Genomic DNA, 25,530 nt, shown 5'->3' on the forward strand with positions numbered 1-25,530 from the left:
ACTCTGGCTGTACTGTATGAAGGTCTCCTGTCTCTCCTTCTTTCTTCTGATTACTCCTGCTGCAATGCAAATTTTGAAATATGATCTCAATAGCGTATCAGAGCTTGTTTTGCTATTGCAGCCACTGTTTCTCCTCATTCCTTTGTGACCTCCTCACGTATCACATGAAAAGTAGTCAAGAGTTTTTGGTGTGTACAGTTTCTGCCTCATGAACATTATCCTGTGTACTGGGAAAATAATTAACGCACAACACACTCTGCAGGGAGCCAACTTTTGATATTATGGCCTAACATATTTAACATGTACTAGATACAAAATGTAATTCCCATGCCTACATAAATCACAACGCCACAATGAATAAATAAACACAGTAAAATGTAACAAATAAATTCATAAAATCTTGAATTTGATTGTATTCAATTTGATTATATAGTCGACAGGGTCGCACCACTTTAAAGCCACTCGGTGGGACAGAACTACATATCCCACAATTCCTACTTCCGCAGTAGATCAGCTCATAATGATACATTCACGTACAAGGTAAACCCGGAAACATTTACATGACAAAGTAGTGGTGAAATCTGTGCCTTCACAGTATCAATATAGACGCCTGCACTACCATAATCATATTAATAACATAAAAGAAATACAATTCATATCAACGACGCTCGAGTATATCGAGTAATTTGAATAATCACAAAACGTCCTGGCAAAACAAAAAACAAACAAAAAACCCCAACCCAAAACAAAACATAACTTCAGCACATAAACAGTGCACATCACAGCATGTACCAAGGAAATACAATTAAATAGCAGTATTATTGTGATTACTGTGACGTGAAGTCTGAGCAAAACATTCTGACCAGTCTGCGAGTTCAAACATTTTTTTTTTTTAAACGGCTTCCCGCTCCGACTTCCCGAGGTGCCCTGAACGCAGCATTATGTTGACTAGACAGTGGTGTCCGTGTCATGTCCCTGTTAGTTAGCTAGCTGCTCTAACTGTGACCATCGGGCTGTGGATCACAACGACCAAATGTAGACAGATCTGGAAATGAAAGGTAAGGACAAGTTAATGAGAGTGGTGTGTGTGGGTGTCAGGACATGAAGGCGGCAAAAAGAGACAGAGTCCGATTTAAATGCTGTTGGCTGCTAAGGTTAGCTATCAAAGTGTCCCGGGAAGTTCTGCTTAGAAAGCGAACAACTCTGCAGCTGAGGGATATGATAAAGAAAAGAGACAGAGGAAGATGCACACGTACATAAACGAGTTACACTCTTCTTTTGTTTTAGGATGTACTTTAATAACAGACAGAAAGAGTGAGACTCGTGTTCGGCTACGAAAGCTTATCTGAAAATACAAAGGGCTGAGGTCTCACCATGAACTTTAAATGATTTTGGTCGTACCGTACTATGAGCACACCAAACTTCAATCATAACCTCAGTTATAAATATGTCAGCCTTTGGCCTCTGACCGTCTCTGTCTGTGTCCTCTCAGCTGTGTGTCCCTGCCCTAAGAAGCAGTGATGGAGGAAGAAGGCCAAAGGGCGGCTGTGTCATGGGACAACAGCACTCTGGCTCCTGTGGACCGTCTTCGCTCTGACAGGGCAGAGAGTCCCACGCCAGGTCTGGTGGAAGGAACTGAACCGGGTGAGGCTGGTCTACATCCAGCACTTTCTACACATAGACCTCAAGTGCCCTTTTTCCAAAGTACAGTTATTTATGAAATCCGTTTGTACGCGAGCTCACTTTTGCAGGCACTTTCCACTCTCTATTGCACCTTTTATATGGGATTTTTACCACTATTTTCAGTTACTAATATTTCAAAGACTGTGGGTCTGCGTGTGACATGTTGGTAGTTGGTTAAATGTTGGATGATTTAATAAGAAAGATAATTAATGATGAGTCTCATCACAGATCATTTATCCATTCGGGCCGTGTAGGCATCCTGAGCCAATCCAAACTGACTTTGGGTGAGGGTAGTACGCATAATGCACAGCCAACAGATAGAGACATACCGTACAGCAGTGAGTCACCATGTGAGCTGATTGTCTCAGCCTGTGGATAAGATCCACTTTCATGAATCATTTATCAGAGTACCATTGATAGAGAGCTGAGCCTTCTTTTATCCTTATGCAGTGTCTGATGCAATTATGGCACCATGCTGCAAAGTGTCAATTCCATGATACCAAATTGATGCAACCATATTAAAAATAGAAAAGTAAAACTATTTGCAGTGGCCTGTTTCAATGGCACAGTGGTAAAACTTCCCTCATAGGTAAAACGTGCTTCATTAGTAGACTTCCTTTCGATTCATAGTTGCTATGCATGCATGTGAAAGCAAGACAGTATGAAAATTCACACCCTGTCTGTGCAAAGAAGTGTTAAACATTTGACCACAATTCTGTGTATTCAACTTGTCATTTGAACAGCCCAAAGCCTTTTGATAGCTGTGATAGCTGTGATAGCTTGTCTCTATGACACCAAACTGTAATGATAGAGGTAAACTCTCAACGCATTGTAAATACATCACCAACAATCTAAGGAGACAATGCTATACTCTATGCCATGAACTGTAATAATCTTTACGTGGACATAACTTGACTATCATCTGGAGAATGAGATTTCAGTTTCACGGGACGTCTGCAGTAGCTCACATCTGTCATGTCCTGCTTAATCTAATCCATCTCTAACGGGAGAAATGATGTGTCATTGTCTCGGTTCGCTCTTCCCAGTCAGGATGATTTTGCAGCATTATCTGGCTGACTCGTTATCACAGTAGTCCAAATCATCTGATACGATCATTCACCAATTTAAGTAAGCTGTAGCCAGAGGTTGTCAATTTGTGGCTGCATTGAATATGTCACTGATTGAATAGCAGAAAATTACCAGACCAATCCTTTTTTTTTTCTTTAATAAAATTCCATCTTGCAAGGCAAGACTTGGCATAGGATAAGAGTTCAAATTATTTTCCATCTTTTGTGGTCAATAGAGTGGTCTACCTACTGAGTCCTGCACAATTCTGGCTGGTTCTAGCTGAAAAGCTCAAGGAAGTGTTTGAGTAGTAATGTCAGTGGAGTTGGGGCCATTCACTACATGTACATTTGCTCAACCAACTAGTGTGTGTTCACCCTTTAAAGTCTTTTGTCTTGGAGCAAGTATTGTTGGGAAACATTTCCAACAGAGTATAAAATTACTTGTTCAAGTTTTTTTTTTTTTTTTTTGACCAAATGTGAAAGACACCATTCCTAAACTTAAACACCATACTAAACTGAGATTAGTTGTCATGCTCTATTTTTTACTTTCATAGTCATGGCATTTTGTTTGACACTGGGTAAAACAGTCCTGAATGTTGCTATGCCATTTTATTCAGACTAAAAACAACTTTAAATAAAGAGCTTCCAGCCTGATTGTTTTAACAGTTTTACTTATTAATTCCAAATCTATGCATCAAACTGACAAATATTTGACTGTCATGAATACAGGTGCTGGTCAGAAGAGTGCTATGTTTGTCCATGCACAGTCTTTTGAAGATCTTACTGGAGAGACTGAGGAAGAGGCTCAGACAGATGCTGAGCTGGACAAATCAGAAGGGGAAAGTGCAGAGGACCTCAAGGTGCTGGTGAGTGAGAAAGCCATAGAGGATCAATGCAACAGCATTTCAACAGAGAGCAGGTCAAAGGAGGAGGATGTGTCCAGTGAGGCGTGGAGGAGCCACAGAAAACACGTGTTTGTACTGAGCGAGGCTGGGAAGCCGATCTACACCCGCTATGGTACAGAGGAGGCCTTGTCCAGCACCATGGGGGTGATGATGGCCCTTGTGTCTTTTGTAGAGGCTGAGAAGAACATCATCCGCTCCATCCATGCAGGTCAGAATATTGGATATTTTATAGATATTTCTCTTAAATAAAAAAAAAAACCCAGACAAAAACATTTATTTAAATCCATCGAGTCCATCTAACCCCTATTGATATGTCCTGTGTCAGATGGCTGTAAAGTGGTTTTCCTCACCAAGAGCCCTCTGGTCCTGGTGGGCGTTTCCAGGACCTGTCAGTCGGACAAGGAGCTGCTGCGTGAGCTGCAGTACATCTATTACCAGATTGTCAGCCTGCTCACGCTCACACAGCTCAACCACATCTTCCAGCACAAGCAGAACTATGACCTGCGCCGCTTGCTGGCCGGCTCCGAGTATCTCACCGACAACTTGTTGCATCGTCTGGACCGAGACCCCGGCCTGCTTCTCAGCGCCGTGACCTGTCTGCCCTTAGCCAGCTCAGCCAGGGATGTGGTGTCATCGAGCCTGCAAGCTGCTAAAGCCAAAAACCTGGTGTTCTCCATCTTGCTGGCAGGAGACCGGCTTGTTACGCTGGTGAGAAAAAAGGAACAGTTCCTGCACCATATTGACTTGCACCTTGTCTTCAACCTTGTTGGCTCTTCATCATCCTTCCGAGAGGGTGAAGGCTGGACGCCGATCTGCCTGCCAAAATTTAACACGGCAGGATTTTTCCATGCTCACATTTCTTACCTGGAGCCCGCGTCTGAGCTCTGTCTTATCCTGGTCTCAACAGACAGAGAGGACTTTTTTAACATGTCCGACTGCAAGCAGCGTTTCCTGGAGAGGCTGAGCAAGCGCAGTGCCTACCAGGCTCTGAAGGAGGCTCTTAAGTCTCCTACTTACACTGTGGCACAGGTCGGCATCCCAGAGCTCAGGCACTTCCTGTACAAATCAAAGAGCTCCGGGCTGTACACCAGGTGGGTAGGGGATTTTAGTAACACTAGTGTGTTAATTATGAAAAAACCTTTAACCTTTTATCTTTCTTTTCCTCCAGTCCGGAGTTTCCTATCATGTACCAATCTGATGAGGAGCAGGAAAGGCTGATGGGTTTGTATCAGGACCTTCACAGCTGTTTGCACCATCCAAGCAGACCCCTGCGTTCCTTCTACCGCTGTAGTGAAGCTGAGAACCTGTTTGCATGGGTAAGCCCATCATAATGCAATATGCAATGCTTTTGTAGTCTCTTAAAGCATTTCGCTGTTTCTCACTGACCACAATACAACCTCTGTTTTTCAAAACTCTTTAACTTAAGGTGCCACAGGCTTAGTTTTCTTCCAAATCACAGACGGCTAACAGCACAAAATCAAGAAATATATTCATCAGCTCAGCTCAACATTGTCTTGTCATTGCTGATTTTTTTTTTATCATTAATGCATGTGCAAATAAAATGAACTTGTGTCAAAAAATAACCACTTTTCATCCAAAAACTGTGCAATGAACTCAGTGTAATACAAAGAGAAATTAGACATATTTTTATATATGTCATGCATTTATTTGAAAATATGCAGAATAAGCATTTAAAAATGCTTTTAAAAAACTTTAAAAACTTTTAAAAATGATGTTCTGTAGCGCCTGACTTTATCTTTCATTTCTTTATCTCCTGCAGGTGACAAGTGGCTTTGAGCTCTACCTCTGCTTCAGTCCACTGGCGACCAAGGCTTTGGCCGTCTCTGCTGTCAACAAACTGCTGAAGTGGATCAGGAAGGAGGAGGATCGTCTCTTCATCCTGAGTCCTCTCACATACTGAGCCCACTCCGTTGCCTGACCTCCTGGGAAAAAAAAGCCCCGCTGAACTTGCCTGGTCCAGCTGTGGATAATGTTCAGCGTGATTGTCAAAAACTATGCATTACTTGCTTCTGGGATCCTCTGATTGCATTTGCAGATAATTGTAAATGAAAGCTGTATTTTTAGCTGGCTAGATTTTTAAAAACATGACGATAATGATCAGGGTTACAGCAGCAGATGGAAGTAGTATCAATAACACAAAATATGTGTGTTTTCAATAAATCATTGTTTTACTGTAACAGACCTATTATGCCTCCCATTATCGGAAAAGTGCAGTATTTTTTAGAAAAATTCTATAGTCTTAAAAATCAAGAATAAAACTTGGGTTTGAAACTGGAAATTCGTAGTACAATGTGGAATATACTGTCAGAATATGCTTAACATTCCTGTTTTGTTTTTTTTTTAAACGTTTTTTACAGGACGACCATGAACTGTACAACCATTATCCTTTTACCTCTATGCACCATCTTAATGCAAAAGGCACTTGGAGAAATGTGTTCACGAGTTTGTAACTTGCTTACTGCTGTCATTTTTTTGTGTTAACATGTTCTTGTCAGGGCCATGTAAGTCTATTTATCCATACCTATATATAATCATCTGATTGTGCTTCATTGGCCTTTACTTAAGAAATCCAACGTTGCCACATCTGCCTCCATGAATCATGCCTGAACTAATTGCCATTGTACAAAGCTGACATTAGGTTATAACAATTATTTCTGCTGCACAATTATAAAATGATTATAAAGAAACAAATAAATGATTTTCCTTATGTTTATTTCATTCACGAGTTTATCAATTTTAAAACCATAATGTGGGCCCACAGTAAAATACTATTGTTATTTACTTTTACCCAAATCAGTACCCAAATATGTTCTTGTTCTGTTGTTGCCGTATATGTCACCTCTCATCATTAATATATCAACAAATTTATTAAAATAACATACAAATTCTCTACTCGTGGTTTTATTCATTTTTAATCTGTCTTCCCACTTTCAGACTCTTTTAGACATTTGAGCCTTGCAGTATATAATGTCAACAGACATGGACAGGCTTTAGGATGAATATATATTTATGTAACATGTCTATGCATACACATAAAATACACACTATGTAAATATATGACATTTAACATAGTTTCCTAATTCTTTTTTGTTTTTTTATGGGCTAAATTTTGTGGAAGTATATTCAATATATATATTACCCCTGACATTTATTTAAAGGCTTTTTGTTTTGTTTTGTTTTGTTTTTTTTTTTATTTTGTGTTGGTTATTTTTAGTCTACTTTTTGAGGAGCCTGTCCTTCATATCTGTGGAGACCCACCAGTGGCTGCACATGCTGGTCTGTTGGCTAAACAAAAACTCAAGTGTACACTAATGGGATTAAAATAGCGCCAACCTGCACTGATGCTCCAGGCAGTCAGTCAGGTGTTGTGCAACAGGAAAGTCTGAGTGTGAGTGACAACCGAAACAACGAGCAGCACTGACACATAAATCAGCAGTAAATCATCCTCCGTCAGATCGCAGACCTACGTCACTGTGAGAGGTGAGTGAACTCACACGGCTTGGACTAATTGGGTTTGTCTTGGTTTGTCGGCGGGGAGGAGCGACCGGCGGCAGCTCGGTCCGCACTGGGAGCTCCACTTAGTCTCAGGTCGGGCTTTGGCTGAAAGAAATGAGGCTGATCGTGTGATCGTTTGGATCAGACACGGCAGCAGAGCAGAGGTGGCCCCGGTCAACAGCTGGACAGGTAAGATCAACATTCACAGCATTCACAGCTGCATGCGTCTCACACCAGATCACTTCCCCTACAGGAGCTCAACACAAACTCACACAGTCAGACTGGATGAGAACATTTCACCATCATAAAGTGCACTAAACAGAGCTTACTGTTACTCCATATATCACCCAAACCAAGCTGTGTTGTACTGCAGAGGTTTAATAATAATACATGAAACTGTTGTCATTATATATTGTCCAATGTAAACTGTCTGATGATTAATGAGAAAGGTGTGCTGATGTGGGGGTGGTGGCGAAAGAGCAGTATCCAGTTTGTCAATTTCGTTTAAAATTGCCATGAGATGGAATGAAATATTATATTTGCTTTTAGAAGTAGTTATCTAATTGAACTTACTACTAGCTGTTACATTTAATAGGTAACACCGGTATCTATTAAAATCGAAACCTTTCAGATTTTGTGCAGCTGTTGGAGTCCAATGCCATCTTTCACTTTGGCTACACTGCCAGCATTGCACAGAAGCTATGGCAGACTGCCAGATTATGCAAAAATAATTTATAGCAGATGGAAAGAAAAAAAAAAAGGAAGAAGGAAAAAAAACAAAACCAATAAGAACGGCTGAAAAGATTTGTGGTTCTGAACCATATTTAATCACTTGGATGCCTCTAAGATTGAATTTTAAAGAAATGTTAGAATAAATGTGTTTCATAATAAAGAATTCAGACCTAATATCTCTCCACACTGGAGGGTTCTTGTGGTTCTATATTGATTTAGGATGCATTGTCTGCCACTGAATCTATATAAGTGTCTTTGGGGTATTACATGTTTTCACAGCAGCTCTTATCTTCAAATCCCCTGGGATATCCGTACATTGACTAATGAGAGAAGGTCACTCTCCCTTCATCTCATATACTGCTCTCAAAGTGCCTGTGAGCAAAGCCCTAAATTCAACAAAACAGCAAAACCAAAGTGTCCATCCTCCTCACCACATCGCCACAGCTCATTGTTGATATGGAGTAGCTTTGTGCTATCTATCTGGAAAAGAAGAACAGCAAAAAAGAAAAGATGAAAGTACGGATACAAATACAGTGACTGTGGACAGTAAGTCTGTGTCATGTCGCTGGACATCTAGTTCGACGTTGCACTGATAACAGGACTGGGCAGGCAGGTGTTAATGTCCCTGCACCTTTAAAGGGTGAGGAAATACGCTAAGTAAAAACCTGAATCAGCCTGCAGCTGGCACAATTGAACAATGGATGGAAACTCAATTTCAGCTGTTCGGTTTATTAACCATGAACATGAACAAAGTCAATCAGTGTCATTACTATGTGTACCCATGTCCTCTAACCCTAACCTAGCCTCACAGAGAGCTGTTAAAATGTAACACAACATCTATGAATTATTGATATAAAGACACCAGACTACTGACTTCAAACGTTTCCCTTTGACTGCTTACAGCAAAGATACATTTAGTTTTATTAGATTTTTGCTCCAAAAAGAACTTTGTCTGCTGTTTAGTCAAATAATCAGAATTGATTAAATTCTCTGGCACGGGCACATGAGACATTTCTTCTTCACCTGGGACTTAAAAAAGACTCACGTCGTCCTTTGACCATCAGTCTATGCACATCTTTCCCCGTGAAAGGCACGTAGTGGTTGTGACAAGAATGCAAAGTAGAGAGGCCAGGGGCTCCTGAATATAGTCCAACTGTGATGTTTCCAGTTAATGATCCACTAAACACACGTCAGTTCAGGATGAGGACAAGACTCTAAGCTTGAAACATGGTTCCGTTGGGTTGGTTGACGGTCAGAGATTGATTATGATAAGTTATGTCAAAATTGTCGTTTTTATTTGATTACTTTGATTGATTATTGTTGAACCAAAGCTATTAGCTCTGCTTGATACAAGTAGTTCTCTTGTATAAAAGATGATTCATATTTGGAGGAAAGAGGGTGGGATAGGAGATCAACCAGGATAAACATGACCAAACATATATGAACTGCACTGGAAATTGCAATAGTATTATGTTGAGTCCTATCAACACAGCTCTTCGATTCCATAAACATTTCCCTAGTTTTTGAGGTGAGTCAGAGAAAGCTTTTATCTGTGTGACCACACATACTTAATCATCAGGCTTATTTAATATCGTGATGTCTGTCCCCTCAGATCTATTTGGATTCAGCACAGTGTCACAGTGAAATTGATTGGTAAGTTTCTAAAGTAGCACCATGGTCTTGCAGACCACTGTCGAAGATTTTCTTTTTTTTTTTCTGGTGGTTGAATGTGAGCGAAAGAATACAGTGGCTCAGTAGGTTTCAGGCATTTAGCCATGGCTGGATTAATATCTCAGTGACCCCAGGGGTAGGATCTGTTGTTGGGTCCCCGCTGTTATAGTTTTCTATGAGAGTAAACTCGGACAAAAAAGACAATTTAAATATTTTCTGTTGCGTTTCGGGGATTGATCAATTATTGAAGAATGAAACATTAAAATAATTGCACTGTTACAGTACTTTGATGGAATATGGTTTGTGGCCTGAGATGGAAAAATTCAGTTTGATCAAAACTTTTCAAGAAATTACTACAATGCAAATTGAAACAGTAGAGATATTAAAACTCCCTGTGACTCAACTAAGTGTGTAGTATTCTAGAATAAAAGCTCCAAAAAAGAAAGTAAGTGAAACTCATTGAACTCATAGAATATCACTTTTTCTCCTTAATACCAGAGCAGATGAATGGCTGGGTGCAACTTTTATACCTGGCTGTAAATTCTGACATTGGCGATAGAAGACAGTTAGCCTAGCTTAGCATTAAGACTGGATTAAAGGCTTTGTCCAAAGAATAAAAAATGATTACCATTACTGTAACCTTTAAGCAGAGTTACACAAACTTTGTTTCCAGCTTCCTGTTGGGCTAATGAACTAACTCCTCTAAGCTATAAACAAACAAAAAAATAATAATGACAACAAAAACTGTAATCCATGACATCCACAATTGAATAGAAATCCAGTTTCGAATGGCTTTAGTCTTATGTGTCTTTATGATACAAATTTCTTGATCACTGAATGACCTGCCCTATTCTTCCACTTCAGGTAGTGTTGGCTGCTGTTAAAGATGCTTTGTTCCAGACATCAGACCTGGAGGTAACCCCACGTTGTCTGTGCTATTGCCCCACCGTGTCCCGGAGTGGAGATGGTCAACTGGACCACACAGTGGGGGACATGTGTCTGGATCCAGACTCTGCTGGCCCACGCCTTGGCCAACTGTCCCTCACTGGCTCCGAGTCCTGTCAACTACTCTGTGGTTTACACCATGCCCTTCTTCCAGGCCCAGGGCCCCATCCAGAACATTGTCAACAACTCTTGCTTCCAGGAGGTGTATGTAGCCTCTCAGAATGTGATTGAAGCTGTGAACAGAAGCTTGGAGAAGGTTTGGGAGCTCCGCACTGGGCCGGTGGGAAGCCCAGAGTGTCAGATTTGTAATCTGTGCCACGTTGACAAGGATCCCAACTTCCTGGAGGACACAAATAATCAGATCTTGCTGTTGGATAACCTCTTCATGTATTTATATTCATGTGGAAGTTCGCAGTATGGTGTATGCTATTTCCACCAACTGAAGTCGAATGGAGGGCCTCCTTCTCTTTCTAAATGTTTGTTCAGAAAAGATTCCAACTCTGCTGCCTACTGTCCTGACTGTGTGGCCAGCCCTCTTGGGACCAAAGTCACCATGGTTGAAGAGGGTCAAACTGTCTACTTCTTTGTTGCCGCCACTGTCAATGACAGTGTGACCCAGCGTTATGGCAGGAAGTCTATATCAGTTCGACGACCGCTGGGCACCGAGGATGGTTTCTACAGTGACGTGCGGGGCCTCACTGTCCTTCCCAGCCTGCGAAGGACGTACCATATTGAATATGTCTACAGCTTTTTCACTCAGGAGTTTGTCTATTTCCTGTCAGTCCAGCGAGAGAGCCCCGATCAGGAAACATCTCCGTTTCAGACTCGCCTGGGCCGCCTTCCACGGAATGAGTGGGAGATGAAAAGGTATCGAGAGGTGATCCTAGAGTGTCGGTTTGAGCCAAAACGCCGGAGGAGGAACGTAGCCAGTGAACCCTACAAAGATGTGGTGTACAACGTTGTCCAGGCAGCCCATTTTGGCAAGGCAGGCAGGGAGCTGGCAGAGGAATTAGGGGCGGAGGAGGAGGACGACATCCTCTATGGGGTTTTTGCGGTTACTGATGACAGTGGGGTCACAGAGCATGACTCTGCCCTGTGCGCCTTCCCAATGGACAACGTAAACAAAGCAATTGTTGATGGGGTGGATGACTGTTGTGAGTCTGGACCAGAACAGCTCTCCAGAGGGCTGTGCCATTTTCAGCCCTGTGAGAGCTGTCCTCATGAGGTGAGCACATCAGTTCACTTACACACAGCTATCACAGGTGGTCTCAAGTCGATAACATAACCCCAGATCTATTTCATTTCAAATTAGAAGGTCCCAGATTTCTAGAAGAGACTTCATGTAGCACAAGTGAGAGTCCTACTATGGCACTGTCACATTGAGAACTCTTTGAAATAGAAATTATCAAGGTTTTTTTCATGGCCCAGCCATAAACACAACTATTTGTTGACTCAGGGTGCTGGTATGTTTTCCAGGCCGTTGAAAATTTTACCATATGAAAATGTGTCTGAGTAGATGGTCAGCCCAGATGACTGAGACTTTGTTTTGACCGGAACAGGGGAAAGCCAAATGCGTAAAGTTACAGTAATTCCCTAGCTGAAAGGTTTAGAAACAGAATGCCTCATGTGTGTTTTCTTATGATTGTAGAAATCATGTAAAATCCGAAACAAGGCAAGATGCGATGGTTACTAAGCAGTAGACTGAGCAAAGCACGAAGAATGAAATGAAACTGAAAAAAAAAAAAATAAAATAAATAAAGGATCTTTATCACAGTGCAGATCGTGCAGCTGGAAGTGATTCATATCTGACTCATTTTTTTCCAAAGATAAATCTGTCTGTGGATTGTTGTGTACGGTAAAAGGTGACACTGGTCTGAGCTACGAATGGAACAACCTATCACAGCCTCGTTCCTGCAAGATAATTTGATGCTCCTTTACAGAGATAATGCTTTCTTGTCAAGAGTGTATGTTGCGCGTAGTGTAGGATGAACAATGAGGGAATTTATTTATTTATTTATTTTTTGTTATTGGGTATGTGCTGCTCCATGACATGCCAATAATCAGTGAAGTCAGATTAACTGGCTTAACACATGCCTCAGTCTGCTCTGATAAATGGATCTTGGACAAAGCTGTTTCGCCCTGTTTTCAGTTTTTAAGTTAAACTAAGCTTCTAGCTGCTCATTTAGCATGCAGGGAACAGTGTGTCATCTGTCTTCTCAGCAAACTCTTGGGGGGGAAGTCAAGTTTGCCCAGGTTGTGACATGAAGAGCTAATTTAACTTATGAGTGGTTCATGACCACATGTTAAAATCACTGTATGGATCTCTGTGGTCATCTGGTTGAAATGGTGCCTATTTTTATTAAAACATTTGGCTATTTGAAACCCCTCTTTGACCTTGATTAACCATTTACCGTGCACTCTGATGTGCATCCTCACCTCATCTCAACGTCAGATCCTCTCGATGACACAGCCGTGAAAAAGAAACGTATTTTTACTGGAAAGGACTGGTTACCTGCCCCTCAGCCTACAGGGGAATACGCCTAGAATAACTTGCAATTAGTGTCCCGTAAAATGAAAAAAATCCTGTAGCTGTAAAATCGGAGGAAACTGGGATTAATGTTGCGTTTTGGAAAGTTGTTGGAAAGTTATATTTTGAAAGGTTGTCATGATTCAGAAGCATTAGACAAACGGAAGGTGGGAGTCGGGGGCAGTTATGACATGTTTTCTGCATCACTGAATGAATTTCTCAGGTCAAACAGGAAGTGAGTATTTAAAATTGCTGAAGATGCCTTGTGTCTTGGATGCGAGTATTAAAATTTGACAGCCTTATTATACATTTTGTGGTGTTTTTTTAGATTTAGCTTTTCATTTGATTAGTCTGTATATAAGTCTTGTAATGTTTAGTCAGCGCTGACTGTGACTTTGGCAGTGGGATGTCTGTTGTAAGAATCAGCACACAAAGTGGAAAATTCCAAGAAGTGAGCAGCTGTTGAAGTTTCAGCTCTGATTTCATGGTTTGGATTAGTTTCATTGGACTTTATAAAGAGTTAAATCGTAGTTGCACTGAGACTTCAGACTATGAGCTCAGGCCAGGCCAAGAACAACAACGCAATGAAAACCAGTTTCGACCTTGGGTGTTTGATTTTTAGCTGATGAAGGTGTTGGACCTGTTGGAAAAAGTGTAGCAGTTCTAAAAACTCTAAAAGCTTTCAACTTGTTGTTATTTCCTGTATTTACCTTAAGAGGAATTTTGTCTACTTAGACAACTGAACTCTGCTCCTGAGGCTGCTGTTTTGTTTCTTTTTGCTGCCAACTCACTGTTGAGTAACCTGGGAGTTATTTAACAATCCCAAATCCTGGTTCTTCCCTCCTGGTTCATGTTGAGACGCACTTTTGTTGCTATCTCAGCCGGGCCGGGAGATGACAAAACACCGCTGAGGAGTCAGAATGTTGAATCAACAAGAGTATTTTATTTAGCGCTGTCTGCAGAGAGCGGAGATCACATAATACACTTCAACAGTGCACCAGGAAAAGCCAGGGGTGATCTGATCTGAAGTTGTTTGTGTTTGAGTTTGTATACTGACTGGTTTGTTCCTCCTTGAAGGAGGTCCAGCCTGAGCGTGGCCTGTTCCTGATTGGTAAACTCTATCTACTGTTGTGAGTTATCGGCCAAGTTCTCAACTTACGTTTCTAAGACGTAGTCTCTTATGTTTTTTCTCGTTTTTGGTGAGAAACAGAAAGTTAGTTTACCACATTCCAGGGCGGCGTGACCTGCATGTATTTTAGACAGGTTAAACTAGTTCAACTGAAATTTTGCTCTTTCTGGTGCATTACATATCCATTTTAATATCCATCAATCCCCCTTTTGATCTCTTCAAAGAGATCACAAAACAGAAAAATAGTCTAGTGATATACAGTGACAGTAATCCAGTGATATACAGAAAATTATCCAAACACTAATTTTTGTTAATGACATCTCTACTACACAAATGCGGTTGTTTTTGTCTGCCCTTTTTAATTTGTCAATGAATTATTTACACATTGAAGGCTCATTGGATTGTATTTTCTATTAACAATATTTTATTGTAAGGAAACATGTCTGAAGTGTGGCATCTGGGGTTCTGAATTCTTGTTTTAGGGATACTCGCCTGTGCTTGCGTGAAGACTTCCTTAAATTAAACAGGGATCCACTCTGCTCGTTGTTTATATCTGCAAGACCATCCTGTCAGCAATGCAGCACCGAATCATCTGTCACAGCCTCTGATATTATGAAATGATCTCATTATGGTAACAGATTCACCTTGTGCTTCTGTGTCCCACATAATCTTTTTCTGATGGTTACAATGGTGACCAGAGCAGCTCATAACATGTGTGAGCTTTTCTTTTACACACTAAATGGTCAAGAGCACAAGAGTTCATACCTTCCTTCCACGGTCTTACTTCAACGTTGCTGTATCTAAAGGCTTAGCTAGTTTAATATGCGACTAATTATGCTGATTTGAACAACACAGAGTTTGTTTTGCTGTTCAGTTTTCTTTCTCATTCATTAATTTGCTACTTGTGGCTCTGGTCTTAGAGCATGGAGAACAATGCCACGTGCAGAGACCACCCTACTATGGTGTCGAAGCCCTACTACAGAGTGGACCTCTTCAACAGGCAGATGACAAATGTCCTTCTCACCTCTCTGCTGGTCACGACCATAGAGAACAAGACTGTTGCCCACATTGGCACTTCAACTGGACGCCTGCTGCAGGTAAGTTAAAATCTCTCTGCGCTGTTTTTGCTGTGAGTCTTCACTCTAACATTGTATATCAGCGTCTACTAATTTTCTGCTGTCCCTGCTTTGCCAGCTTGTGTTAACAAGATCCAGTCCAATCATTTTTGCCAATTACTCTTTGGAGGAGAACCAGAGAGTCTCATCCATCGCCGCTGTTTACTCATCAGAGTATCTTCTTTTCGTGGTTGGAGACAAGGTACGTTTTATATGCGCAATAAGCCAAAGATGTCCATCGCAATGACAAATGAGCGAGTGTGGTTAATTACCCCTCCATGATCCTGTGATTCTCTGGGGACCTGCCCAGCCTAAGACCTGATGAAACTGAGACCCTGTAGCATACACAATTAATATGCATGTGGGTTCCTGTGGCATGTCAGAACTATTACCTTTTGGAACAGAGATTGGGACATGACAGGAAAATTAAGCTCCTCTGAAACGGTTCAAGAATTTTATGATCTTTCCAGTGTTCACAGCCAGAAAGTGACTCATCCACATGAAAGCCATTCAGCCATTACAGTGGCTAATAAAAGACCCTGTTCGAAAGATAACTGGTTGTTTACCACGATGCTGCCAGCGTTAGAAAGCAATCTCTGCTGTGCGTGGTGTGGAAGGAATCAATTATTTAGAAACATGCACATTTAAGAAGCAAAAGAAAAACTGGCCAGCTTAACTGAAATGAAAAAAAGAGAGTCTCATTTCTAATTCACTGGTCCCATGTACAAATGTTGTATTTGCATAATTTGCATCATATGTTACAGTTGCTTCATTTTAATGGTTTTAAATGACTGATAATTGTACTGTTATGAACAATGTTGGGTTATCCATTATCAATATCCACATTTCAGTGGAAGAGTGCAGGCCAGCAGGGGATCGCTCTCCTTACAGGACATCAATGTCATGTATGTTTCAGATGATCCAGGTGCCACAGAGAGGGCCGGGATGTCAACATTTTCTGACTTGCGCCATGTGTCTGACGGCCCCTAAATTCATGGGCTGTGGCTGGTGCTCCGGAGTGTGCTCCTGGCCGAGCGAGTGTCACAATCACTGGAGGAACGAGTCCTGCCCACCGGGGATCACTGGGGTTCGTTCAGACAACCCTGCATATAAAACACCCCATTGTGTAATTAATAAAAACATTTCATTTCAAGGTGGTACCATGCATTCTGCTTTATTTACGCAGTTCTTCCCACGGACTGCCCCTCCTGACGGTCAAACAGAGCTGACGGTGTGTGGATGGGAATTCCAGTCACCCTTAAGACCTGCCATCACCTCCAGAACCCACCAGGTCCGCCTGGGACAGACTGCCTGCACTGTTCTCCCAGCCAAAAGCAACAACACACAGTGAGTGACCAGGCACAGAAAATAAAATAAAAGGCTTACAGTTTCCTTCCCACAGAATGCCTTTTTTTGCTTTGTGCTCCTCTTTTAAATTTTATAATGTGGGGCGCAGGTGGGAACAAACTGTTCTGAAAACTAGAAAATGAGGAAAACCTTTGAACAATTTCTCTCTGTTTTACACCTTATCATATTTACTGTAGGCAACAAGTTGTGTTGGCCTGTCCTGGAAATTTACTGGAAAATAGCAAATTTTTAGGGAAACATATCTGGGAAGTTTAAAGTTTAAAGGAACTGTAGCGTGATGGTTTATTTATTTTGTCATTTTTTGATTTTTACACAAATCTTACGTCTTAGTTTAGCTTGTTAGCATGCTAATTGGAAAAGAACAAATAAATTAATTAGATATTTTTAACCTTTGTTTTTTGATAAAACAAAATATTTGGCTATTGGGGGTACTTGGGGGTGCTTCTACTGTATCAACAATTGAATTCTGTGGTGACAATCTTCTTCACAACATCTGGGCTGATGCAAGTGTATGTTAGCCGTGAAAGCAACCAAAAACTATGTTTCCCTCCAATTTAAAAAAACAAAAAAGGAAATTGTCACTGCTATGGCTGTAACTATGTTTGCCAAAGATGTGACGACTCGTGTCTTTTCTTTTGCTGCTCTATAGCCTGGTGTGTAAGATTCGCTCTGGGGCCACTGAGCTCTCCAAACCAGTAAATATAACAGTGGAAGTGCATGAGGGCAAGGTGGAGGGACGTTACTCGATCGACGGGAAGGCAGTAATACCCGGGTTCACATTTGTGGTAATCATAACTATTATCATGGTCATTAAAACAAAAATGAGCATATTTTTTCATTTTAGTCTTAAAACCACCTTCTCCTGGAACTCTTACTTTATGAAAACACTGTGATGAACTATCCAGCCAACAATTGAATGGGAATGTTCGCAAAGCTCACTCCCACACACTCCCACAGAGGCTAAATACCTGGGTCCAATTCCACTGTTTTGTCAGACTAGTGAGGACTAGTCAGACCGTTGTGTTACAAACACAAACTTACTAACCCTAACCCTTGGGATAAGGAGGCGAAACGTTTTTGACAAACATCAGTCCTAATTCCAGTTGCGTTCAGTTCAATTGTTGGCTGGATGTAACTATGACCTGGATGAAAGAGAATATGCACAGATACTGTGATGAACTGTTGCTCCAGATTCCCAACATAACAGAAATCCAGCCTAACTATGGGCCTCGTGTTGGCGGCACACTCATCACAGTGACTGGACCTCACTTGGATGCTGGGAAAACCAGGAGAGTCACTCTCAATGATGTGCCCTGCCCTATAAAGAGGTCTGGAAATATATTTTTCATCAGCTTACCTGAATATTTGTTTATTTTTGTCATCTCACTTTGTGTAGTTCCCCTTCACTCTGTAGATCTGGAAAATAAGTGTTGCTCAGAACATTTCTTTGCCTTGACCTATTAAACAAGCATGTTCCAACTTGTGTATGGCATAATTAAGACTTGTGAAAAAACTGGAAGAGGTCTTTCCATTCAAAGACTGGCATCCAAACTATTTCTTAGTATAAATGCTTTGTTGCTTATGTTTTGTTTTTGAACATATATGAAATGTACAGTACAGGCCAAAAGTTTGGACAAACCTTCCCATTGAAATGAATGAGAAAGTGTGTCCTAACTTTTGGCCTGTACTGTATTTACAAGCCTGATACTTTCTGAGCTACAGCCACTCATCTGTTCTGGTGTGTAATACACATTCCTCTGTCTCTCTGCAGAGTCACAGAGCCAATAGGCAACATGTCCTCCATTATCTGCTTGTCCCAGCCCATCTCAGAGGTTAGGGATGTTCCTCTGAGTGTTTTCATCGACAAGTCCCCTGTACTCACCACAAAAGTGTTTTACTACAAAGAAAAGCCAACAATAACAGCTGTCCTGCCTGACTGTAGCTTTGACAGGTAGGTCAATGTTTCTATGTATCTACCCTTGTGCTGTTCTCTTTTTCAGCTTTTATTTATTTAGTGACCTGGGAGAAGTTGAATCAAGAGCAAGTCTTGGATAACCCTAGGGACATATGTTTAATTTGAATAATTTAATTTGATTTTGATCTAAGATACATATACAATCATAGCAAAGAAAATATAATTGGATAAAAATACAGTTTTTACATCTGAGACAGTAATTCAAAAATTGTCCTGATAGAGCTGACATTCCCTGTTAAATTTCTTTCCATGATTAAAATGTTACCATGTCTGGCATTTTTCTCAATTGTAGGGGATCAAAGATTGTGATTGAAGGGAAGAACCTGGACTCTGTTTATCGCACCATCATCCGCTTTAAACCCAACGAGAACCACCTGAAACCCGTGACAAGGGTACTTTCTTCATTGTGATGCGTAGATAGATCATTTTAAAACATCCATGTAGACCTTTAGAACTTTTTTTTTTTTTTTTTTCCAGGAGTGCATAGGTAAGTCCTTGCCCACAAGGATGGAGTGTATCACTCCTGTGTTCCCCAGGGATGAGACAGAGGAGGGGGAGCTTTCTTTCGACATGGATGGAGCGCTGGGACTTTGGAACAAAGAGTTCTCCTACCACCCCTACGGCGAGCCCATACCTTTTGAGACGGAGGGACACGTGCTAAGTTTGTACCCTGGGTTTGACGAAGTGTCTCTACATGTAAAACATACCTCTTAATGTATCTACATTACAGTTAAAGACAAAGTGAACGTTGACTTGTGTCATTCATCAGGTATTTTGAAATAGCTGATTTTGCTTCTCATGACTTAGTTTGTTCTCTCCGTCCACAGCACCAAAAGCTGAACCTAGTGAGCTCTTGCATGACCATAATCATGACAGTAGCGGGCGTTAATTGTGATGCTAAGGTCCTGGATAATGAGATCACCTGCAGGATCCCTAAAAACATGACATTCCCTGGTGAAGGACTTCCAGTGAAGGTTGGTTATGCTGGAGATGTGCATGATGATTAACTGAGTGACCTGTATCTGGATGCAAAGGCCCAGCATGTGGCCACTTGCCTCATCGCTTAGCCTGTGATCATATCCTACTTATATACTGAACATCATACAACTATGATGTACAAATATACTGCAAAAGATTATCATGAAAGCAGATTTTGCAACATAGATAGGTATGGATATGTTAACATATGTGGCATGAGGGTTTGAGCCATGTCAAACTGGGTTCTCTGGGGACCCCTGGTGGTCCTTAAAGGCATCACAGGAGGGCCCACAGTGTAATTTGAACATTATTTTATTTTATTTGATATAATTATGCATTTATTATTGAAAGATATATAGTGGTGTGTAACTATAAAATTGAATCACTGTCTACCCCTTGTTGCATGTGCTTTGCTAATGTTGGAATGCGTCCCTCATGCCACATGTTTGCGTAACATGGAGGTCTGCCCACAAGTTTTAGTTTACCGAGCAGCATTGAAGATGACTTACTACTTGACTTTTCGTGTGGAATAACCTGTTCAGTGAAAAGTAACAGTGTATCTCTAACAGGTAGAAAACAAAACAGAACAAAACAAAAAATCTCAACCAATTTCTCTCATACACAACAACTGTGGTTCTCAGGTTGCTCCCTGATGTAAAACAATGGATTCATTTAAATAGCTCATCGAGGGAGTTTAAATTAGTTTGGCTGTTCAAAATATGCTTCAAAGCACAAGTTTAAGACCCTAAATCCAGGGATATTTGAAAAAGCACAGCCACTCCGCCGTGAACAGCCTGAAGCTTACATGTGAATGCGTTTCCTTTCTTAGAGTCACACAATAGTAATGGTTTTCAGTGTTTATGACTGACTTCTCTAGATCTCCATCAACGGACAGGTCCACAATGTTGGCACAGTGGTGAGAGTGAATAACCACTACATGGTGGGGATTGTTCTGGGGATCCTGGTGGCTCTGGTGGCTGGAGCTGTGCTGGCCTTTGTTGTTATGAAACACTTAAGGAAGAAGAAAAAAGGTGGGCTCCTCTCTGTTATGTGAACGTTGATGTGACCTGTTTGTACAACTGCTGCTGAGTGTGGGTGGAAATACGGGATGAATCTTTCAAGTAGAGCACCTCCGGTGTTGCAGAGAATGTACATGTGTCTTTGTCTTGGGTTGATGATTGAAAAAAAAGAAGTTGTTGTTTCAGCCTCCATGGTGGAGACCCGTTTGGCTCACGGTACTACCCGTTCCAGAACAAATAACGTGGAGCTGTCAGCTACTGGGGACTACAGGAGAGGTGACTGTGTAGCTCAGCACTTTACCCCACAGTACTGTACGGCTGACTTGTTCTGGACACACATTTTTCTCTAATCATCATCCCTGTCTGGACTTTTATCAGTAGTATCCCTGAGTCATCCCAGCCCCCCGGTGGGTCCCATGGTGTTCCCTAGGCTGGCCTATGCTGCAGGCAGCATAGATCCAACCCTCAGCCCCCTTATGCCTCCAGAAAAAATATCCATCTCAAGTTTTAGACCAGAGCTGCTGGAAGAGGTGAAAGATGTTCTTATTCCTGCTGAGATGCTTATTGTGCAGCACCATCGGATCATTGGGAAGGGTGAGATCTTTCTCTGAAAGCCAAAACTTTGTTATGGAGCCGTGTGAAAGCTGTACTGTATTTTGAAAGCACGGCCAGAGGTCCTCTGTCAATCATTCTCTGTTGTTTTTCCTGCAGGCCATTTTGGCACTGTCTATCATGGCTACCTCACAGACACCAACAACAGAGAGATCCACTGCGCTGTCAAGTCCTTGAATAGTGAGTAATAACTGCCTCTTGAGAGTCGATTTATGGTAATGCCCCAGAAAGTCTCGTCGGCTGTGGAATAAAATTTCCTGACATGCTAAGACATTCCCTGGAGGACCTTGTAAAATTGTGGTCTCAGTGTTTTTCTCCCTTAGATCTCAGCCCATGATGTTTGTGTTTGTCATCAGGAATAACAGATGTTGAGGAAGTGGAGCAGTTTCTGAAAGAAGGCATCATAATGAAAGGCTTCCACCACAGCAATGTGCTGTCCCTGCTCGGGATTCTCCTGCCGCAGGAGGGTCTCCCTCTAGTGGTGCTGCCCTACATGAAACACGGAGACCTGCGGCACTTCATACGCTGTGAAAAGAGGGTGGGTCAGCAGCAGTAAAACAGTGGAAGTTCATCATATGATTTGTGAAACCATCTGTCCTCACTAGATGGTCTAAGCATTTTAATTCAGTGTTATCATGTATTTGTGTATTTTTCTAGAACCCCACTGTAAAGGATCTGATTGGCTTCGGGCTGCAGGTTGCCAAGGGGATGGAGTATTTGGCACAGAAGAAGTTTGTGCACAGAGATCTTGCAGCACGCAACTGCATGTGAGATTCGCAGAGACTTTATTCACCGTCATTTTACCTGAATTCCTCTTTCATTGTACCAAACTGGTTTATTATATTTTGCAACAACAGATTTACACTTACTTCTTCTAGGCTGGACGAGTCATATACAGTGAAGGTGGCAGACTTTGGCATGGCAAGAGATGTTTTTGACAAGGAGTATTACAGCGTTCAGGACCACAGGAAGGCGAAGCTGCCTGTCAAGTGGATGGCCATTGAAAGTCTTCAGACACAGAAATTCACTTCCAAGTCAGATGTGGTGAGCAGCAGTGGTGCTTTAGTACTAAAGAAAGTAGAGAAGGCTCAGTGTTTCTAGGGATGGCAATAAGTGCTTGTCTTGAAGGTAAGAGTGTTAATATAATTATGATGATCAGAAAAGGGAGTATTCCTGTCTCAGTGTCCCATGTTGCCTTTTAAACGTCATCTCATTTTAATGGAATTTCAAGATAAAATTATTCAAATAGCTAACATTGGACATATGAAATGACAAGAGGTTGCAAATAGACATGGTCATATGCAAAAGCTCCATTTGTGTGTCCCATGATTGCATTTTATGCTAAATGTTGCACATTGCTTTCCAGCACAACACGGGAAATACATTTGCTACGCAACTTTGTTCCACCTTTCTAACTAGGCAGGCAGAGCGATACTATCAAGGGAGGGGTTTTCCATTTTGCAACTTAAACTCACAAATAAGATTATAGGCTTGAAGCTATACACTGATACTTACTGCACAATTTCTGCCTCTTGCTGCAGTGGTCCTTTGGTGTGCTGATGTGGGAGATGCTGACCAGAGGAGCGAGTCCCTACCCAGAGGTGGACCCTTATGACATTACGCATTACTTACTCAAGGGCAGGAGGCTACCTCAGCCTCAGTACTGCCCTAACCCGTTGTAAGTACCAAGAATGCTGACTGCTTTGTTCATTTAGACTAAATAATAGCTGTAAGTAATTAGATACAGCACATGATTTCAGAGAAGACAGCACACTGCACAACTTACAACATACTACGAGACATTTTCAAGGTAGAAGGGAAAAGTTACCGGTACAAAGTCCAAATAGTAATAACAAGATGTTCAAATGGTCACTCAGTGGTGTCAAAACTACGACTTGTCCACTACTTGTTATTTCAACATGGTTAATCAATGCTGACTGGGAGTTAATGTGTATGTCTGTCAGACACACTGGTGTGACTTCACAAGGACAAATTGACACATTTTTGCTGTTATAATGATAAATCGCTTTTGCTCACAAAATTAAAGAGTGATGGAGAATAAATCAACCATTCACACATATTGTTCTGAGGCTTTGTCACGCATCCCATCCAGTGTGTGGTAAGAGCTGATGGAGGCCCAACGGAAGACATTAAAGTGATAGTTATTCAAGTTCTTGCTGAGAAATAGACAGTGTAGCCAACAACCAGCTAAAGTAATCTAGCGTCAAGACTGCCAGCATTTGTTTGACCTCTCATGGAGGCTATCTGTCCAGTATTTAGTAACTTAGGACTCATTCGCTTTGAGACATTAACCTGGGGACAAAAACCACTTTGTTTACAGTGAGCCATTATAAATTGTTAGAATGTTGCAAAAAGAGTGAGCTGGCCATTTGGTCTTGGTCTGTGTTTTTCAGGTATAGCATTATGCTCCAGTGCTGGGACCCTGACCCAGAGCTGAGGCCCAGCTTTGCCACATTAGTGTCGGCGGTCTCCACCATCTTGTCAGGGCTGGAAGGCGAACACTACATCAGTCTGAATGTCACCTATGTGAACTTGGACCAGCCACGGCCCTACCCAGCCCTCACAGAGTCTGCTGACGAATATGACTCCACTGATGTTGAAGACTCATGCTCCGTCTCTTCCTGATTCACTCTTCCTCCCCACGTGGCCCTTAAGTGGTATTTGGTACTATCAGTGAAAAAACAAAAGAACTCTGCTTGGTCACCTCAGTGTCTTTCACCACACAGTGCATGAAACAGAGATACTGCCCACTGTGTGTGGCGTGTGGTGAGATGCCTTCAGTCTGTGCTGCCATGCACACGTGCAGGCAGCCATTTTGCAGGTCTGGTCAACAATTCACTTGAAACAGCATTCGACCATCATTTTTCTGACGGTCAGACAATTTTGTTTTTCTGTACTTTTTCACTGACAACAGACAATGCCATCATACATCTCATAAATGAAGTACTACCTTGTTAGCTGGTAAAACAACACAAAGTCTCAAAGTATTTTTTTTTTTTTTCCAGCCTGTCCTGCTCAGCAGCTGGGGCAGGCAGGATGAATGTTCCTGGTGCCTTGTTGTGCTGAAAACACTCTGTGAAGGAGGAGTCTGACATACTCCTCCTGGCGCCATCTGTGTTTGACATTATTGGTAATGGTATTGGTTTGCTAGTAAAGCTACCGGACTGAGGCTCAGGAGTAAAGTTAGCCAGCTAACAATGGAAAGTTTGCTCAGATTTCTTTTTCAGATGTTGCATTTTCCCCCCCCCCCTCACCCAGCTGGTATGAATGTGGACTCTATAAATGTAGAATCACATCTTCCGTGTTCATGCCTAACAGTGTTGGCTCAGTACAGAGCTACATGAAGCAGAGTTATGATTAAGTAAAATCAATGAAATTCAGTGGCATGTACTGTTACAGTAGCATCGCCCACGTGCGTGTATATATAGATATATGTGACATTCCCACATTGACATAATTCTTTTGCAGTTCAGTGATTGCGCTGCATATATTGGATCGTACTTCTGTGATGCAAAATGTTGAACTGAAGGTTCTGAAGCAAATGGCATCATCCTGTTCCTTGTTTGTCTGACACAGTCTTTGAAATAGTGTAATAAATTAAAATATTTATTTGTTTATAGATTTGCTCTCATGCTATGCACTGCAGGGAAATATGAGAAGTTGTGTAAATTCTGCCATTTGCATTGATGTTTGTGACAAAGTCAAAAATGTTTCAACGAACTCACTCATTTTGTTGTAGTTTTCCACTAGAGGTCAGTGTTTGATAAAGGTGTCCCCACAAAGCTGCTGCCAAAGATGTTTCCGATAATGTACAGTGTTTTATATATGTGGTGTTTTTATCATGCTTGCCATAGTTGTTTGCCAAACTGCTGCAAACCAAAGCTAAAATAAGACTATTCAAAAAAGGAAAGAAGACTACAAGAGATGAAGCAGATATGTTCATCTTCTTCTCATTCTATCATTGGTTCTACTTCCTGACAAGCAATCTGCCAAATAAACCCAACAAATATCTTGCCAACATACAGTTGCATTTACCTGTGCTATGAACACACGTCACACACAAGGAGCACACTTCCCCCTACACTAAAACCAGAGGAATAAATAAATAAATAAATGTGCTATATTTTTGTTTCACCGAGAACAAAAGTCAATTCCTGTGTTGTGGGGCGTTTGATATAGACAGAGTGAGTGAGCTGTGTGAGTGTGTGTTTGTGTGAGAGGCCACGTTTTTCTGGGAGGAGCCCTTAGGATGAAGAATCAAGACAGC

The 25,530-nt window shown here is 41.5% G+C and overlaps 2 protein-coding genes across 5 annotated transcripts; both read left to right on the forward strand.

Annotated features, from left to right (window-relative positions):
- Positions 1-933: 933 nt before the first annotated feature.
- On the forward strand, positions 934-6,564 carry mon1a (MON1 secretory trafficking family member A). Its single transcript, XM_029502387.1, has 6 exons — positions 934-1,058; positions 1,493-1,644; positions 3,480-3,863; positions 3,981-4,746; positions 4,824-4,971; positions 5,436-6,564. Exons 2-6 carry the CDS (start codon positions 1,521-1,523, stop codon positions 5,574-5,576), a joined length of 1,563 nt encoding a protein of 520 aa, XP_029358247.1. The 5' UTR covers positions 934-1,058; positions 1,493-1,520; the 3' UTR covers positions 5,577-6,564.
- A 636-nt stretch (positions 6,565-7,200) lies between these two features.
- mst1rb (macrophage stimulating 1 receptor b) lies at positions 7,201-24,520 on the forward strand. Of its 4 annotated transcripts, XM_029503015.1 has the most exons (22): positions 7,201-7,360; positions 9,516-9,556; positions 10,439-11,744; positions 15,096-15,272; positions 15,370-15,492; positions 16,207-16,377; positions 16,477-16,637; positions 17,308-17,443; positions 17,850-17,986; positions 18,430-18,609; positions 18,926-19,025; positions 19,111-19,329; positions 19,461-19,607; positions 20,489-20,642; positions 20,817-20,906; positions 21,009-21,224; positions 21,342-21,422; positions 21,599-21,780; positions 21,900-22,009; positions 22,121-22,286; positions 22,784-22,920; positions 23,657-23,888. In XM_029503015.1, exons 3-22 carry the CDS (start codon positions 10,539-10,541, stop codon positions 23,886-23,888), a joined length of 4,125 nt encoding a protein of 1,374 aa, XP_029358875.1. In that variant the 5' UTR covers positions 7,201-7,360; positions 9,516-9,556; positions 10,439-10,538. The 4 variants fall into 4 exon arrangements, with proteins under 4 accessions (XP_029358875.1, XP_029358878.1, XP_029358874.1 ...); XM_029503018.1 differs by lacking the exon at positions 9,516-9,556 and having other exon boundaries at positions 21,012-21,224; positions 23,657-24,520; XM_029503014.1 differs by lacking the exon at positions 9,516-9,556.
- Positions 24,521-25,530: the final 1,010 nt, after the last annotated feature.

The sequence above is a fragment of the Echeneis naucrates genome, chromosome 5 (assembly GCF_900963305.1).
Source record: "Echeneis naucrates chromosome 5, fEcheNa1.1, whole genome shotgun sequence".
Classification (NCBI taxonomy): domain Eukaryota; kingdom Metazoa; phylum Chordata; class Actinopteri; order Carangiformes; family Echeneidae; genus Echeneis; species Echeneis naucrates.

What these genes read in the sequence shown, in the direction of transcription:
- mst1rb (XM_029503015.1), top strand. Translation starts at nt 10,539, where the DNA reads ATGGTCAACTGGACCACACAGTGGGGGACATGTGTCTGGATCCAGACT. An exon ending in CTTAAGGAAGAAGAAAAAAG is followed by an intron (nt 20,643 to 20,816) that starts GTGGGCTCCTCT and finishes TTGTTGTTTCAG; the next exon opens with CCTCCATGGTGGAGACCCGT. An exon ending in CCATCGGATCATTGGGAAGG is followed by an intron (nt 21,225 to 21,341) that starts GTGAGATCTTTC and finishes TTTTTCCTGCAG; the next exon opens with GCCATTTTGGCACTGTCTAT.
- mon1a (XM_029502387.1), top strand. Translation starts at nt 1,521, where the DNA reads ATGGAGGAAGAAGGCCAAAGGGCGGCTGTGTCATGGGACAACAGCACT. An exon ending in GGTGGAAGGAACTGAACCGG is followed by an intron (nt 1,645 to 3,479) that starts GTGAGGCTGGTC and finishes TCATGAATACAG; the next exon opens with GTGCTGGTCAGAAGAGTGCT. An exon ending in CATCCGCTCCATCCATGCAG is followed by an intron (nt 3,864 to 3,980) that starts GTCAGAATATTG and finishes GTCCTGTGTCAG; the next exon opens with ATGGCTGTAAAGTGGTTTTC.